The 18,759-nt window shown below is 41.9% G+C and overlaps 1 protein-coding gene across 2 annotated transcripts in view; it reads right to left on the bottom strand.

Annotated features, from left to right (window-relative positions):
• Positions 1 to 18,759, bottom strand: part of VWA7 (von Willebrand factor A domain containing 7) — a 97,000-nt gene that overhangs the window by 44,665 nt on the left and 33,576 nt on the right. For both annotated transcript variants that reach the window (XM_082263766.1, XM_082263767.1), the window contains exons 3-5: positions 10,353 to 10,634; positions 6,283 to 6,379; positions 5,017 to 5,136 (exon numbers count right to left, since the gene is read on the bottom strand). In XM_082263766.1, coding sequence (XP_082119892.1) covers positions 5,017 to 5,136; positions 6,283 to 6,379; positions 10,353 to 10,634 — 499 coding nt within the window. The remainder of the gene's footprint in view (positions 1 to 5,016; positions 5,137 to 6,282; positions 6,380 to 10,352; positions 10,635 to 18,759) is intronic.

Genomic DNA, 18,759 nt, shown 5'->3' with positions numbered 1-18,759 from the left:
TTCTGTCATTTTTGGTGTTTTTTTTTAACGCGTAATGGCGGCGATCTGCGATTTTTTTTGCGGGACTGCGACATTGCGGCGGACAGACCGGACCCCTGACTGACATTTTTGACACTTTTGGGGGTACCAGTGACATTACTGCAGTAATCAGTGCTATAAATATGCACTGTTACTGTAAAAATGACACTGGCAGGGAAGGGGTTAATTTTATTGGAGAGGGAGGGGTTAATGTATGCCTGGTGCTTACTGACGTGTAGGGGGGAAGGTGACTGTGTGACACAAGGACAGATCGGATGTCCAGCTATGCTGAACAGTCCGATCTGTCACTCCCTGTCACTATGGAGATCCGCCCGCTGTGTTTACACACAGCGGGCGGATCTCCAGACTCGATCCCCGACGATCGGGTAAGAGCAGCGGCGATCGCCGCTGCTCCTCCCCTGGCCCGACTCCCGCTGTGAATGAAAACAGCGGGAGCGAGCCTCCGGCGGCGCGCAAGCGCCGCCCAGAAGGGGGAGTGTCCAGTCACGTTAATACTACGTGGCTGGACGATAACGAACCACTCTGCCGCAGTAGTATTACTGTGAGCGGTTGCAGAGTGGTTAAAGTAACGCAATAGTTACTTTCCCTGGTAATTAGTTACTTTTTTACTGATGTAACTCAGTTACTAACTCAGTTACTTTTTGTGAGAAGTAACTACTATAATTACTTTTTTTAAGTTACATGCCCAACACTGTTCATAACCTGATTCACTGTAATTCATCACACTTTTGCCAAAGGTAACAGTGCCACCTACTGACAAAAGGGAGAAACACAGCTAAACCAGGCTTAGAAGGAAAATCCAATTATAACAAAGACTACAAATCAGCCAGGCTAGCTACCACCTGACCTAGCACAGCTACATTTATTAGCAACCCTGTGTATGACAAGGGTGCTACAAATTAAAGACACTGGTGCTCCAGCTAGGGCTTCTGTTAAAGTATATGACCCCCCTTGTAAAAACCCACCCTGTTTAATATAGAAATAAAAAGGCAAAACATGTGTGTGTGTATATATATATATATACACATAGAGGGTAAAATAAGTATTGAACACGTCACCATTTTTCTAGGTAAATATATTTCTAAAGGTGCTGTTAACATGGAAATTTCAGTAACAAGCCATGCAATCCATACATACAAAGAAATCAAAACAAATAGGTTCAGAAATTAAGAGCCCTTTTACACTGAAGCGCTTTTCAAGCACTTTGGCACAGGGAAAAAGTATTGAACATGTGAAGACAGTGAGGTTCAAAAAGGCATGGGAATTTAAGATACCAGCTGAAATCTATCAGTAAGTAGAAAGCAATCCTTTCCCTTGTCAGTGCAAATTATTCGGTGGCGGGATGCACACGGGAATCGGGACTAATGCTTGGCTGGGGCTGGGTAGCTGGGCAGGTGGGGCCCCCCAGGCAAGTGGGGCCCCCGGGCAACTGCCCAGCGTGCCCATTTAGTAAAATGGCCCTGGTCATTATACACGCCATGTTTGGAGGTCAAAGGGCACTGCACATATGACAAACTTCATATCATTGAAGGAAGGATGAATGGAAAATTAACCCAGACATTGATAAAAATCTGCTGCCATCTGCCATTATAATGAAGATGAAACAAAGGTGGACATTTCAGCCAATCCTAATCCCAAACACAAAGCCAAGGAAACTCTCACTTGGTTTTCAAGAAAGAAAATAAAGCTGCTAGAATGGCCCAGCCAATCACCTGACTGGAATTCAATAAGAAATCTATGGAAAGAACTAAAGATCAGAGTTTATAGAAGAGACCCAAGGGGCTTTCAAGATTTGAAGACTGTTTGTGTGGAAGAATGGGCCAAAATCACACCTGAGCAATGCATGGGACTAGATTCTCCATACAGGAGGCGTCTTGAAGCTGTCATTACCAACAAAGGATTTTGTAGGAAGTAATAAATAAACTTCACTTAGAATGTTAAATAGTTTTTCTCTGTGTTATTCCATTTTATTACAAATAACTTCATTTCTGAACGTATTTTTTGGTTTCTTTGTATGTAAGGATTGCATAGGTTGTTTTCGACGTGGTGAAAATTGAATGTCAATAGCACCTTTAGACTGGCCATACATGTTCAATTTTCTTTTAGATTTACCCTTAGTTTTTACCTTGTATTATATGTTTTTTGGTCAATCTAAAGGAAAATTGTACAGGAAAAGTTGAACATGTATGGCCAGCCTTGGAAATACAACTTAAAGGCCCCTTTATTAGGTACACCTGTTCAATTACTTGGTAACACAAATTGCTATTTAGTCAATCACATGGCAGCAACTCAATGCATTTAGGCATTTAGACGTGGTGAAGACAACTTGCTGAAGCCCAAACTGAGAATCAGAATGGGGAAGAAGTATGATTTAAAGAGGTTGTAATCCCCAGAAGAAAAAAAAAAAACCTGTAAGACAATGGCATAATGAGCTAGTATGCATCGCATACTAGCTCATTATGACATACATACCTTAGAACAAAGCCCTTCCAGTGCACGGGAGCTGCAGTTTATGGCACGGGCTCTGAAGGTCCAGTACAGTAAGCCTGAGGAATATCTCTGAAACTGTGCAAATTTAGGAGATAGTCACAGTACCTACAAGTAAGCCTTATTATAAGACTTACCTGTAGGTACAAGTGGTGTAACAGAGCTTACAACCTCTTTAAATGACTTTGAACATGGCATGGTTGCTGTGAGTGGCAGTTGTGTGCAGAAAAATGCCTTGTATATGTCAGAGGTCAGAGGAGAATGGGCAGACTGGTTTGAGATGATAGAAAGGCAACAGTAACTCAAATAACTACTTGTTATAGGCAAGGTATGCAGAATATCATCTCTGAACACATAACAAATCAAACCTTAAAGCAGATGGGCTACAGCAGCAGAAGATCACACCGGGTGGCACTCCTGTCAGCTCAGAACAGGAAACTGAGGCTACAATTCATTTTGTTGTTTCAGCCTAATGATGGCTTGCTTCACTGATAGTGACAGCTCTTTGGATCTCATATTGAGAGTTGACAGCAACAGATTCCAAATGCAAATAGCACACTTGAAATGAACTCTGGACCTTTTATCTGCTCCTTGCAAATGGGATAATGAGGAAATAACACACACCTGGCCATGGAACAGCTGAGCAGCCAATTGTCCCATTACTTTTGGTCCCTTAAAAAGTGGGAGGCATATATACAAACTGTTGTAATTCCTAAACCTTTCACCTGATTTGGATGTAAATACCCTCAAATTAAAGCTGAAAGTCTGCAGTTAAAGCACATCTTGTTTGTTTCCATTTCAAATCCAAAAAAAGATTATAATTATGTTGATGTCCCAATATTTATGGACCTAACTGTATATATATATGCATAGGGATCTTGGAGAGCTGGGGTAGGAGAAACAGCAGCACACTGATGTTCCCAGTGAATGGTTGTGCAGGGGAGGGGGGCGGTGGTGTTTGGACAAGTCTGATAATTGGAGGAGAGTTCTCAGCACAGCTAGAAAACTGACCACACTGTGCTCTTAAGGATTGGCACAATCACCAGGGATTCCACACAAAGGAAGCAATGCAAAAAGAACAGGATACATTTTCATACATGTACATAGTACAGCAGGCACATATCAGGAATGTAAAATGTTGGGTTTACATATTCTTTAATTCATACAGCATCATATCTTCAATGATAGAAAAGCCAACAACTTGTTAAAAATGTTCTAAGATTAAAGCGAAACTCCACTTTTGTTGGGAAAAAAAATCATTCTGAGTGATCTCTGTACATTGCAAGGATGTTATCAAACTCTGTTGCAGATTCCTAGCTTTTGTTATTCTGAAGAAATCACGGTTTGTTCCTCTGTGTCCCTGTGCCGTGTGAGTCTAATGGGAGTGGTTTCATAATTATCAACCAGCTGCTGCAGAATCAGGATTTCTGAGCATCCAATGGCAGGGGGCAGGGATCTGCTGTCAAACACAGCACAGCTTACAGAAGAGCAATGAGTGTAATCTGAGACCTGTGTGGAGGGAATTGGCACACACCATTCAGAGCTGAGGCTGTGAATCACAGGCTGTGTGCTGGACAGACTTGTATAAAGTACTCGAAATTTCTACTTGAGTAAAAGTACAAGTGCTCGCAGAAAAAGTTACTTAAGTAGAAGTACTAAAGTATTCAACATTTTTTTTACTTAAGTATTGCAAGTAGTTTTTTCAAAAAATTTGCTACTTAAGTACTAAAAGTAAAAAGTACCAGTAGTTTTGAAAAAAAATTTCTACTCAAGTACTGAAAGTAAAAGTACAAGTACTGTGTTATGTAGTTATTAAAGAAAGAAGTCAAAAGTTTGAACATCATATTGTTTTTTATTATTTCAAATGATTTATTCAAATGATTAACCTGTGTTTGTTAGTAGTTTCTTGATGCACTTTAAGCGCTGTAGCACCATTTATTTGTTTGTTTCATATTTTCTTTTTATTGGAAAGATTTGGTATAGCAGCTTTTATTATACACAGCCTTTATTTTCGTATGCGCTGATAATACACATTTTTTTGAGCTTTATGCAACCTGCCATCTACTGTTCTGGCAGTGGTAATTTTTTTAAAAGTAATGAGTAACTATGTAGCACAAAAAAAAATATCGGAGTAGAAGTATCGAAATCATCAAAAAAATGTAGTGAAGTAAAAGTAGAAGTAGGAGAAAAATATTCTACTCTAGGAAAGTACAGATACCGCATTTCGGTACTTAAGTACAGTACTTAAGTAGTTCTACTTCGTTACTATACATCTCTGGTGCTGGAGCTTCCCTCCCCATCCCCCTGGACTCATGCAGAAATGCCTCATGCCGATAGCAGAGAAATGAGACAGCCAACATAAATCACACTAGAAGCTTTGGATTATGGCAAGTACACATTATAGAAGAATATACTTCGCTCATTTTTAATTTTCGAGGTTTGTAACCACTTTAAGGCATAGTTCTAAAACTTTAACAATATAAAACCTACCTTGCGGCTTCTCTGGTGTCTCTCCATAGTATCCAGATGTCAGGAGATGTCTCTTTTGGATGGCTGCGACAATGTTATTCTGGCAAGAGACAGTGCAGTCTGTACAGGTCTGATCAGAGACTGAGAACCGAGGAAGAGAGACAAAGAGGTCATGAGGAGAAACATGGAGGTTAGTAGGAGTGGGGAGAGACAGGGGAGCATAAATGGAAAGAGACACTCAATAAAAGGAAAATGAGGCAAGAATGAAAGGTAATTGTAACCAAGAGTAAGGCCCCTTTCACACATACGGTCCGTTTTTCATCCATCCGTTGACGGATGAAAAACTGACATCAATGTATCTCTATGTAAAAACGGATGACAACGAATGATCATCCGTTAACATCCGTTTTCATCCGCTTCCGTCAATGTCCGTTTTTTGGAACGGATGAATGCCCTGTTTTTCATCCGTCAAAAAAAAGAAACGGATGAAAAACGGATGTAAACGGACAAACGGTCTATTTTTCATCCATTTTTGCATTGGAAGTGGCTGTAAAAAAGAAACGGATGAAAAATGGACGAAAAACGGATGAAAAACTGATACATTTTGACGTGACTGAACTGATGAACTGAACAGACCGTATGTGTGAAAGGGACCTAGAATAGAAGACAGCCCAACCAAGAAATGTTGTGTACTGTATATGTGTATAGTTTACCTTTAGGAAATGTCTTATTTATTTGGATGAAATTAATTGATCATTAAAAGATGATTTCTGATTGGCTACAAAAGGGAATTTAGCTTTGCACAAGTATCACGTTAATTAAAAAAAAAAAAATAAAATTAAAAGGGTCAGGCTAACAAAACGTTTTATTTTAGATATGACTGAAACTTGGTGGGCTGAGTTCTTAGGTTCTCCAGCTGTCATAATTCCCGGAATGTGGGTGTTTCAGCTACTCCTGTTATATTCTTCATAAAAAAAAAGAAAAAAATTAAAAAAATAACAGGGATGACGGGTCCCTTAAAATGGCCATAGCGGGCGAAGAGATAACCCAGGAACCCAGATAGAAGATATGTACTGTAAGATAGAAGAAACTGTCAGGGGTTTTAACACTGCAGCACCCATCAACAACTCAAATATTAATTGAAGGTAGACTGACACTTTCAGAGAATGGGCAATCGGCATTATAGATGTCCAGAGAATGGATAATTATTGGTGCTCTGATCAACTAGATATAGGGAAGAGTGAAGTCACAGGATGATAGGATGTACAGTAAGATGATGTCTTGTACCTCCAGCTAGAGAAGAGATGTCTCTCCCCGGGGTGGCCAGGTCAGGATGGATGTCTGTGTTTCCTAGTTCCACCCAGTTAGTATGACTGTAAAAGTCCTGTAAGAACAATACAGAGAAATTACATGAAAAAATAGCCTAAAGAGTAAGGGAGGGTTATAATGCCTATCAGTTTTACCTTTGCCCTCGGGGTCCTATTGGGGAGATTTCCCTTTACTTCCTGTCCCATAGCCAAAACAAGAAGTGTGAGGAAATCTCTCCAAAGTGAGAGAATACCTTGTTGTCACCAGGGTCACCAGAATAGGTGTGCCCTCGGAGGGTTAATTTGGCCACATCAGGATACCACCTTAACCCTCCACAAGCGCCCAGTCATACATTTACTTACCCCTAGATTATTACATAATCAACATAGCTGACCCATCTATCACTTAGACAACACCTTCTCCATACCCTTCAGATCTCAGCTATGGAATAAACCACAAGGAGATCTTATTCTTATAGTTGGATCTTTACCAACCCTTTATGCCTTTCACTCACAACCATGAACCGATCTTTACTTAGCTCTCTAATTTTGGCCTGTTCAAGATAAATCCTTTCTCACGATGTACTTGACTTTTCGTTATTTGTCAAATACCTTTCCTCTTGACAATATGTTTAGGTTGACTTGTTATCCATTCTTGGTTATAAGATTATTGTATTCTCCTTGTTCAATGCAATACTTTATGTTCACCAAATGCCTTTCCAGTCTTGCTGTATGACTTGTTCAATTTCATTTAATAAAAATATTTTGGAAAAAAAAAGAATAGGTGTGCCCATTTGAAGATTTTCCCACTATTACTGATCTGAGAACAAGCCAAAATTTGTGTTTTTTCTTTTAGCCCTCGTTCACACTAAGGGCGGGTTTGAAGTCGTGCGAGTTCAGCTGAAAGCCCCCCCCCCACCCCTGAAAATCAAAGTTAAAAAATTATGCAGCAAGCTAATCCATTTTGCTGAAATTTCATTGCGGCAACTCAAAATGGTACTCAGTAGTTTGTATGGCCCCCACGTGCTTGTATGCATGCCTGAAAATGTCAGGGCATGCTCCTAATGGGACGACGGATGGTGTCCTGGGGTATTTTCTCCCAGATCTGGACCAGGGCATTACTGAGATCCTGAACAGACCTGGCAGCGTTGGAAAGACTGAAACAAAATGTCCCAGAGGTGTTCTATTGGATTTAGGTCAGGTGAGCGTGGGGGCCATTCAATAATATCAAATCCCTCATTCTCCAGGAACTGGCTGCATACTCTCAACACATGATGACGGGCATTGTCATGCACCAGGAGGAAACCAGGACCCACTGCACCAGTGTAGGGTCTGACAATGGATCCAAGGGTTTCATCCCGATACCGAATGGCAGTCAGGGTGCCATTGTCTAGCCTGTAGAGGTCTGTGCGTCCCTCCATGGATATGCCTCTCCAGGCCATCACTGACCCACCACCAAACTGGTCATGCTGAACAATGTTACAGGCAGCATAAAGTTCTCCACAGCTTCTCCAGACCCTTTCACGTCTGTCACATGTGCTCAGGGTGAACCTGCTGTCATCTGAGAAAAGCACAGGGCACCAGTGGGGAACCTGCCAATTATGGTGTTCAGTGGCAAATGCCAGTCAAGCTCCATGGTGCCGGGCAGTGAGCACAGGGCCCACTAAAGGATAGCAGGCCCTCAGGCCACCCTCATGAAGTCTGTTTCTGATTGTTTGGTCAGAGACATTCACACCAGTGGCCTGCTGGAGGGGATTTTGTAGGGCTCTGGCAGTGCTTATCCTGTTCCTCCTTGCACAAAGGAGCAGATAATGGTCCTGCTGATGGGTTAAGGATCTTCTATGGCCCTGTCCAGCTCTCTTACAGTAACTGCCTTTCTTCTGGAATCTCCTCCATGCTCATGAGACTGTGCTGGGAGACACAGCAAACCTTCTGGCAAAGGCACATATTGATGTGCCATTCTGGAGGAATTGGACTGCCTGTGCAACCTCTATAGGGTCCAGGTATTGCCTCATGCTACCAGTAGTGACACTGACCCTAGTCAAATGTAAAACTAGTGAAAAACAGTCAGAAAAGACGAGTAGGGGAAAAAATGTCAGTTGTCTCCACCTGTAAAATCATTCCTGTTTTGGAGGTCGTCTCCTTGTTGCCCAGTGCCTAGTGCACCTGTTGTTAATTTCATTAACACCAAAGCAGCTTAAATTGATTAACAACCCCCTCTGCTACCTAACTGACCAGATCAATATCCCAATTTACTTGACTTCATGTTGTACTCTGAATAAGCAGTGTTCCTTGAATTTTTTGAGCAGTATATATATATATATATATATATATATATATACACAAAACTGCTGTGCTCCTTCCATAAAATCCTGACAGGTGTTCTGATCCCTCTCCACTCCATCCAAAACTAAAAAAAAAGTTGTTATTACTGTTGCATTTTTTGTTTTGTTTGTTTTTTTTAGACAGGTATTTTAGATTTTAAACAAAAGCAATGCTATTTCTTTTCACTAGGGGGCAACATTAAAAGAAGAGTCTTGCTTTGTTAAAGTGGTTTTAAACCTCAGACATGAAATATGTACAAAGTATATTCCTCTATAGTGTGTTCTTGTCTCAATTAAAGTATAATTTCTGTCTGCTGCTTCATTCCTTTGCTATCAGCATGAATCACTTCTAACAAGTATCCCTGACATCAAGAGAAAAAAGGTGACATGGGAGGGACCTCCAGCTGATTGACAGCCTCAGCTCTGTCATTGTTTGCTGTGTGATGGAGGGGTGTGTCCCTTCCCTCCAATCAGCTCTCAGAGCTCTCCTCCGTGAGCTCTGCCGAGTGTAACTTCAGCTCTCTGCCTCCTTTTTTTTAACTCTCTGACAAGCGTATAAATTCAGCACATTTAACCACTTAAGCCCCGGAAGATTTTACCCCCTTCCTGACCAGGGGTTTTTTTTTGCGATTTTTTACTGCGTGACTTTAACGGACAATTGCGCAGTCGTGCGACGCTGTACCTAAACGAATTTCATGTCCTTTTTTTCCCACAAACAGAGCTTTCTTTTGGTAGTATTTGATCACCTGTGCGATTTTTTGACCACGCGCTATAAACAAAAAAACAGCGTAATTTTTGCAAAAATAACAATATTTTTCACTTTTTTTTATATGAAATTCCCCCCAAAAAATGTAAAAATCAAAATTTTTTAACATTTTCGGCCAATTTGTTTTACGCTACCTATGTTTGGTAAAAAAAAAAAATGCAAAAAGCGTATTTTGATTGGTTTGCGCAAAAGTTATCGCGTTTACTAACAAAGGGAAAGATTTTTGTCATTTTTGGTGTTTTTTTTTTTAACGAGTAATGGCGGCGATCTGCGATTTTTTTGCGGTACTGCGACATTGCGGCGGACAGATCGGACCCTTGACTGACATTTTTGACACTTTTGGGGTTACCAGTGACATTACTGCAGTAATCAGTGCTATATATATGCACTGTTACTGCAAAAATGACACTGGCAGGGAAGGGGTTAACTTTATTGGACAGGGAGGGGTTATGTGTGTCCTAGGGGCGTGCTTCTAACTGTAGTGGGACATTCCTATTGGTGTAAAAAAAAAGATCAACGGTTCTACATAGTAGAACCGTCTGATCTTCATTTTTACACAGGGAGAACTGACAGGCGGCTTGTTTACATAAGCCGCTCTGTCTTTCTCCCGCTGTACCGGCGATCGTAGTGTGACCGGCGGACATCGGGTCCGCCAGTCACACTCCCGCACTCCTCCGTGAACGAGCCGTGGCGGGCGCGCGCCCGCCCGCTATAGGCTCTAGAAGGAGTGACAGGCGAGCGACGTAGACCTACGTCACTCTGCCTGGCCGGGGCTGACTGCCGCAGTAAATATACTGTGCGCAGTCGGCAAGCGGTTAAAGGATGTAGGGAAGAGAAGACTGCAGATATACTGGTACAACGTATGTAGGAGGATTTGTTTAATAATACCCTTCACTGGGTATATGTAAGGGTTTACAACCACTTTAATTCCTTTTATTGTCCGTAAATAGAATAAATTACCTGCAGTGCATGCAGTATCTGCCCCAGTATCTCCCTTGCTCGTTCATATCCCTTGGCGCTCAAGTAGCTCAACAGTTCCTCCCTGGCCCGCAGCAAGAGGCTGTTGCCCTGTCTGACCCTCTCAGAGTCAAAGTGACGTACAGGGTCATTGCGTGTCACATTAAGGAAATCCATGTTGGCGTTGGCACTGACGATCTGACGCATGGAGGCACGGTATTGGCGCAAGGATACTTCATTTCCATAATATGTTGTCAGTATGTCATCTGGGGTGAGTGTCTTGCCCTACAACAGCCAGAAAAAAAAAAGATAAGCAGGAAATAAAAAGAAGCATAGAGAAATAAAACCTGAAAAACAGACTGGATGTTTTATCTTATTAAATAGATCTAAACCTAATCACTAAAATCTTATATAAGCTTTAACACATTATTGTCATTTTAAGTCATTTTCAATGTTTTTCTCATTCAGTGTGTCAGGGTTTTTTTTCAACACATAACATTACAATATATCACACTTTGAAAGAAAGAAGGGTAACTACAACATACATATGGCAATGGGGTCTGTACACATAGACATAAAGGTTACTAATACAGTAATACAAATAAAAGCATCTTATCATACCAGAGAGTGAGAGATCACTGATGTGGAGATTTAACTTGTGTCTTGAGAAGGACCTGAGACCACTGAAAGGACAAAATCGGGGAAGGGCAAGGGAAAGCTTGAGTGGACACGATAGAGAAGGGTAAGGGAGAAAGCGGGAAATGGGCTAGGAGTAGCCTGCGGACACACTGCTATTCTGAGCCCCAGAAGATCTAACTCAAATCCTGCTGATATAGCACAAGGCTCAGGGATACCAGACAGCCATATATTTACCTACTGTATCAATTAGTCTGACCATTAGTCAGAACAATTAATCCATTTTTTTTATAAAGCATGAACGTCATTTTCAAATTTTTTTTTTTATATGCAGTTTTCATTCAAATAACACCTGGTGATCCTTCCATAAATGTCTTTGTTCAGGCACTTCCTGTTATCCTGTTATAGGGTGACAACACTCACTGTTGCTGTGTCCCAACTGTTCTCCTGTGTTGTCTCACGTGTTTCTGGTGGAGACCACATGTGGCCGCTTTTACATACTTTATGCAGGCATATTCTTGTAGTGTTGGGCTATGCCACCTAACCTTTGTATACTTACTGCCCACTTATTAGGCACCCCTGTTCAATTGTAGATGGAAAAGCTGCGCTACACAGTTGATACACTGGAAAGTCAATCAGCAATGGTTCAAATGTTCAAAAAATAAAGTCCAGGCAAATAGCACAGATTGAACATATGTATTAAAATAGGACAGTCCAAGAATAAGGATTCCAAAGTGCAAACGAAGAGATGGTAAATCCGCCACCAAAGATCACTTCTAACAGCCGCAGTGAAGCATGCTAGGGGTATGCGCTTACCAGATGGAAAAGGGTTAACAGCATTGTATACTCTCAGAAAAGCCAGCTGCAAAGGGAACACCTCTCCTGACCAGATCCTGCTGTATACAAGGAACCGCCACGTCCAGCAATAAAAAGCACCAGCCACTTCCACAGCTGGAAGTGGCAGCAAAGGAGGTGGCTGGTGCTTTTTATTGCTGGACGTGGCGGTTCCTTGTATACAGCAGGATCTGGTCAGGAGAGGTGTTCCCTTTGCAGCTGGCTTTTCTGAGAGTATACAATGCTGTTAACCCTTTTCCATCTGGTAAGCGCATACCCCTAGCATGCTTCACTGCGGCTGTTAGAAGTGATCTTTGGTGGCGGATTTACCATCTCTTCGTTTGCACTTTGGAATCCTTATTCTTGGACTGTCCTATTTTAATACATATGTTCAATCTGTGCTATTTGCCTGGACTTTATTTTTTGAACATTTGAACCATTGCTGATTGACTTTCCAGTGTATCAATTGAGTAGCGCAGCTTTTCCATCTACATATTTATCCATAGTGATTCCCACTACAGCTGCAGCTTCTTGTTTGTTTAGCTTAGCGCAGTTATTTACATCTTACCCCTGTTCAATTACTTGGTATTGGCAACACAAATTGGTAATCAGCCAATTACATGGCAGCAACTGAATGCATTTAGGCATTTAGACATGGTGAAAACGACTTGGTGAAGTTTAAACTGAGCATCAGAATGGGGAAGAAAAGGGGATTTAAGTGATGTAGGGGGTCAGCCCCTTGAATGACTAAACTCCATTACACTGTACTTCTATTGAGAAATTCCCACAGACTGTCATGCATCTTTCAGCCACCAGATGTCACTGTTGTTGTTAATGAGAATAAGCCACAGTTGTTGGTGTTTTTTAAGTGAAGGGATCTTTTCTGGAAAGGAGGAGGGAACAGGAAGTTCCTGGGACGGTGTGGTGTTCATCTCTATGGCTGTGCTGAGCTGAGGAAAGGTACTGCATGCTGTGGCCTTGAGAGGGGATATAGACTGTATAATCCAGGGACAGAGCAACAGGATCTTGCCAGAGGAGACAGAGCTGAACTGTGGTACTACGGACTGCAGCTGAGAACCAGAGAAAGAGAGGAGAGAACATCCCAGAGCACCTCAAGCAAGTTACAGAGCAAGGGGCCAGACTGCAGTGACCTCCACGTGACAGAACAAGATAAACAACCTGCAAAGAAACCCAGACCAGTACATAAGAGACTGCAGCTACAGACAGCAAGGGACAGATCCAGAGACCTGACTGCATCCACCATCACAGAGACTGAGATAAAGCAGCTGTACCTACAGAACTGTGAGTGTGCACCGGTGCTAACCTGTGGCAGGGCATAGAGCAGGTTTCTGTAGACAGAGCGTTGCAGCAACGTGTCCCGGTTAGCGGGAATCAGATAGGATCATATAGCAGAGTAGCCTGTATTTCTGTGTGTGCGTTGGCGGGAGCGCCATTTTAAGTATCACGTTGCAGTTAACTTTGCTGTAAACCTATGTAATCTGTTATTACTGTTAACATCATTCTCCGGCCATTATACTCTGTTGGTTAATAAAGCTGGTATCTGCTTCAGCCTCTCTGTCTGCTGTACCGTACTTGAATTCTGCATTGCGGTCCCCTACTCCTCTGACCGCTACAGTGACTTTGAATGTGGCATAGTTGTCGGTGCCAGACGGGCTGGTCTGAATATTTCGAAAACTGCTGATCTACTGGGATTTTCACACACAACCATCTCTCGGGTTTACAGAGAATGGTCCAAAAAAGAGAAAATATGAAATGAGCAGCAGTTGAGTGGAGGAAAATGCCTTGTTGATGTCAGAGATCAGTGAAGAATAGGCAGACTGGTTCAAGATGATAGAAAGGCAACAGTAACTCAAATAACCACTCTTTTCAACCAAGGTATACAGAATACCATCTCTGAATGCAAAACACATTGAACCTTGAAGCAGATGAGCTATAGCAGCAGAAGACCACACCGGGTGGCACTCCTGTCAGCTAAGAATAGGAAACTGAGGCTACAATTTGCACACACTCACCAAAATTGAACAATGGAAGATTGTAAAAATGTTTCCTGATCTGATGAGTCTTAATTTCAGCTGCGATATTCAGATGGTAGGGTCAGAACTAGGCGTAAACAACATAAAAATATGGATCCATCCTGCCTTGTATCAACAGTTCAGGTTGGTGGTGATGTAATGGTGTGGGGGATATTTTCTTGGCACACTTTGGGCCCCTTAGTACCAATTGAGCATCATGTAAATGCCATGGCCTACTTGAGTATTGTTGCTGACCATGTCCATCCCTTTATGACTACAGTGTACCCATCTTCTGATGGCTCCTTCCAGCAGGATAATACACCATGTCACATGGCTCCAATCATCTCCCCACTGGTTTCTTGAACATGACATTTTGAACTGAGAGCCTGAGCCAGCCGCTCCCGTCCCCTCCAAGCCCGACACTCCAGTGAGGGCTTCAGGAGCAGAGCAGAGAGCCTATGACTGACGGCCACCACCCTCTGCTCAGTGCCTACCGAGACCTACACGATCAATGGTCATATGATCGCTCAGTGTAGAGCCAACAGGAGGCAGCCAAAAAGGGGAGTATGTTTGTTTATTTTTTTGATTTCCCATATGCTCCTTTAAAATGGGACTCCGGGCAGAGTGCTGTGTGCACAATTCTAATTCACACGTGAACTTTTTTTATTTACCACAACATTTGTAATTCAGAAATTATTCCATAGGGATGTGCAGTCTCAGATGTGACTGATATGCAGATAGTATTTGGAGGAAAATCTATCAAATAAAGACTTACAAATAGGGAACAGTATAATAAAACAGAGGACATCACATCAGAAATTAGTTTTGGGTGATTTCTCTAAAAAGAACTTAAATAGCAACATTGCAGTTTCCTTTTTAGGGCCTAGCCATCTGCACAATTAAAGTGACGCTAAACTTTGGTTTAAAATGAGAAAATTACAAAAATGTACCTTCTATTGTACTCAGCCTCCTCCAAATCTCCTAATTCCCTCTTTGTTTGCTGCTATGATCTGACTTCCTGTTAGAGTGACTACCTTTGTTCTCAATAGTCCAACTGTATGTAGGACTGTAGCCACCCTCCCTTGCTTGCTCCCAAGATGGAAAATGGACTATGCGACTTGTATTGTGCATAGAGCAGTGTACATGACCACAGCTGATGACTGCTCATTCCAAGCCAACAGAAGTAATGGGGGAAAGGAGAGACTCAGGTGCTCACAGAGGACGTTACATGGAGGCATTAAACAGAGTAAGAAACAATTTCATGAAAAATAAATTGGGGCGCCATTAACCACTATATACGGTGGCAGGTCGGCAGGTTCCTGTGAATTGCCGTACCTGTAGGGCGGTCCACAGGAGCGATCCTAGGGGCACTGCGCGTGCCTATTCGCCAGCGGGGAAGCTATTCGCTCCCAGTGGAGAGAGAACAGCGGTCTGCTGTTGTAAACACAACAGACCATTTTTCTCTCAGTAATCAATGCAGCAGCCGAAAGCCTGTTTTTCCACCTCCTGCCAGCTTTCAGCTGCTGCAGAGAGAGACACAGACACGGTGCATCCTTCCCTGACATCAATTCTAATTCTCCTCCCTGCTCTGCCTGCTTTAGATCCCCCCTCCCTTTGTGCCCCCCTTTCACTGTGCTCCCCCCCCTCCTCCCCTCCCGCAGCGCTGCAGGCTTCCCTGTCCTGTAAAAAGATAACAATAATTAAACCTTTTAATATAAAATTTAAAAAAAATGGAAAAATGAAATAATTGTAACAAATTTTAACATTTAAAAAAAAAAAATTATACTTTTTTTTTTTTAAATAAATCAAAAAAGGGCTAGTTCATACAGGTTCTCTGTTATGTTTGTGCCTGCTAATAATGATTTTAGTGTGTTTTTAGTAAAAATATTGTCTTGATAAATTCAGGGGGGCCTGCCATGTAGGCTGTACAGGGCTCGTGATTTCTACCAGCAGCACTGAGTCCAGGACAACCTGGACTAGGCTTAGAGGAAGTGGGTTGAATGATGCTGGCCATCACTGAGTACATCTAGTGGGAGAAAAAGGTAGTGCATGGAAATCTCAGGACTAAAGGTAATAATTGCAGCAAAAGATTGTTTTGTTATTTAATCTTTTATGTTCTAGTCATTCTTATCTTGTAATGTTTGGCTGGAGTTTAAGGGAATAGACATTTATCTAAAATGACTAAATAAAAGTACACAGATAAAAACAAGAAAACAATTGTTCAGACTGCACTTATTCCTGATTCTATACTTGTATGATTTGCCCGGTAGATTAGAACATGATGACAGATGATGTCTGTCTGACTATGGAAGGGAAACCCCTTTGTGTGATTGCAGTACCATGGATAGCAGCCTCTGGGCCAGTCATACAGCTGTGTCTGCTGGCTGGGGGCCAGCTCTATTGAATCATATGGTGAGTCAGCACCAGCCAGACTGCTCTGATAATAGATGTCTCCTGAAGCATCCGACATCACTAGCTAGCACAGCAGGGGGGGAATTCACAATACTAGAATGTAATCCCCCTCATTATTTTTTAATGCACCTGCTCCCTTCTCCACCTCCCATCCCCCATCCGTAATATCTTTTTCATGGCTATAACCCATGGAACACAGGGGTGGGTAATAAGTGGCAGAGTTTGGGAAGCCCTCCGAGAAATAAATCCACAATTAGAAACCTAGTAAAATTCCAGATAAAATAATGTATCACTATCAATCCAAGGGAAAAACACACAAAACAGTGAAAACCAACTACATTTTTTACACTTAACAGTAAAAGAGAAAACCAAAAATAAAGACAGAAAATGATATTTATATTATCACACTGATCTCCATGCAATAAAAAATACAGCAATAAAAACAGGATCACTTCCTTTTTCAATAAAGTAAGTCTTTCTCTTTTTATTTTTGACTGATAATATATGTGTGAATTAATTGTAATCAACTCATAGGAACGAATCTAATACTCTGTTGAAGAACCTTTCATGTTCTGATTACTGTCTATGACCCTGTTGGGGACATGTCTCCGCAATTTCAGTTTTAGTGACGCCAGGATAAACCACAAGAGGAGTGGGGGTCACTTGGACAGCAAAACACAGCGAGCAATAATAAACTTGTTGAGGTTTTAAAGCAGAGTTCCACCCAAAGTGGAACTTCCGCTCATTTGCTCCCCCCCCCCACCTCTGGTGCCACATTTGGCACCTTTCAGGGGGGAGGGGGGAATGGGTACCAGTTTTTGACAGGTACTTCCCCCACTTCCAGGAGATGGCGCCACGGCGCTGTCCCTCAGAAGTTTGGCCCCCTCCTCCTTCTCACACCGCCAAGCCAATCCGAATGTGCAGCGCACTTCGCGCATGCGCAGTAGGGACATGCCCGTGAAGCCGCAAGGCTTCACTGCCGGGTTCCCTTACCTGCAATGGCGGTGGCAGCACCCGACAGCCGATGTTTCCATGCCGACATCGCTGGACTCCAGGACAGGTAAGTGTCCTAATATTAAAAGTCAGCAGTTACAATATGTGTAGCTGCTGACTTTTAATTTTTGGAGGGGGAGGCTGGAACACCGCTTTAAGTCACCCACGCTATGAAAAAAGTATTTTTGAATTACTAAAACTGGAGAGTGTACAACCTGGTGCAACTCTGCTTAGAAACCAATCAGCTTTCAGGTTTTTTTTTTTTTTTTCAAAAATTAACTGAACAAGCTGAAGTTAGAAGCTGATTGGCTACCATGCACAGCTGCACCAGATTTTATACACTCCAGTTTTAGTAAATCAACCCCACAGTCACTATTGGAGGGATCTTCCATCACTTCCAGCCCTATTAACACCATTCACTAATACAGAGCCAAGGAGTTTCAGGGATCTGCGTCTCCTTCATCAGGGCTAATAATGGACATATTAGTGTAGGAGTATAACACACTATAGTATTATGTAATCAAATAAAAAGGATATCAATAAAAAGTATATAAAAATAAGGATTCCTAAAAAAAAAAACCACACACACATACACGGGTATATATAGTATATGTTTTCTTTTTTTAATAATGCATTTTTTTATACATTTTTAATATAGTCATATATTTTCATTTTATTAATTGTTATTAAATGTGTTTATTATTATCCCAGATAGAGGATAGATCCCTGAAACACGTTGGCTCTTGAAATCTTCAGTAAACATGTATACAACTGTATAAATATCGCAATGGCATAGAACATTCTTTTTGGACACAGACTCTGCCTCTCTTGACTGGGTGGAGCACTCCCATTCCTTTTGTTTATTCTTAGTAATAAAAACTTGACAGAGGTTCTAATCTTTTCCAATGCTTACCAAACATGTGATGAATCAGTTGGATTGCCTACATTTGTCTCATTAACATAGCTGCCCTCAATGCATGCCTAGTGATTAACAGCGTAGCTTTTTGAAGCATTGGGGTCCGGAGTTCTGGTATAAAGCAGATCTAAACCTGATTTCTAAAATCTCATATATGCTGTAACATGTTGTTAAAGTTTTCAAAAGTAATTTTTAATCTTTTAAAATGTGCAGCTTTCATTTCATTACCGGGTGATCTTGTCATGAAGGTCCTCTTTCAAGCACCTCCTGTTATGGGGTGACAACTGTCTCTCAGTTGTGCCCCCCCCCACCTCCCCCTCCAAGGTTACTGAAATCAATATGAAAAGGATCAGTTTACTCAAAATAGCTATCTTAGGCCAGCTATACACGCAGCAAATTTCTTTCCTGCAACCACGGGTTGCAGGAAAGAAATTTGTTAGGTTCCCCTATCAACACAGACAGTTTTGATGCAGGAATCCCTCCTGCTGGGCCATGTTCTTCTCCCAGCAGGGGGGGCGGGAGAAGCCGTACCCGCCAGGAGAAGACAGTGATTATTGCTAGCAGCTATAGCAGCTGCTTGCGATAA

The sequence above is a fragment of the Pelophylax lessonae genome (genome assembly GCF_965119305.1).
Source record: "Pelophylax lessonae genome assembly, chromosome: 7".
Taxonomy (NCBI): Eukaryota; Metazoa; Chordata; class Amphibia; order Anura; family Ranidae; genus Pelophylax; species Pelophylax lessonae.
This window is presented reverse-complemented; position numbering and strand designations above follow the sequence as displayed.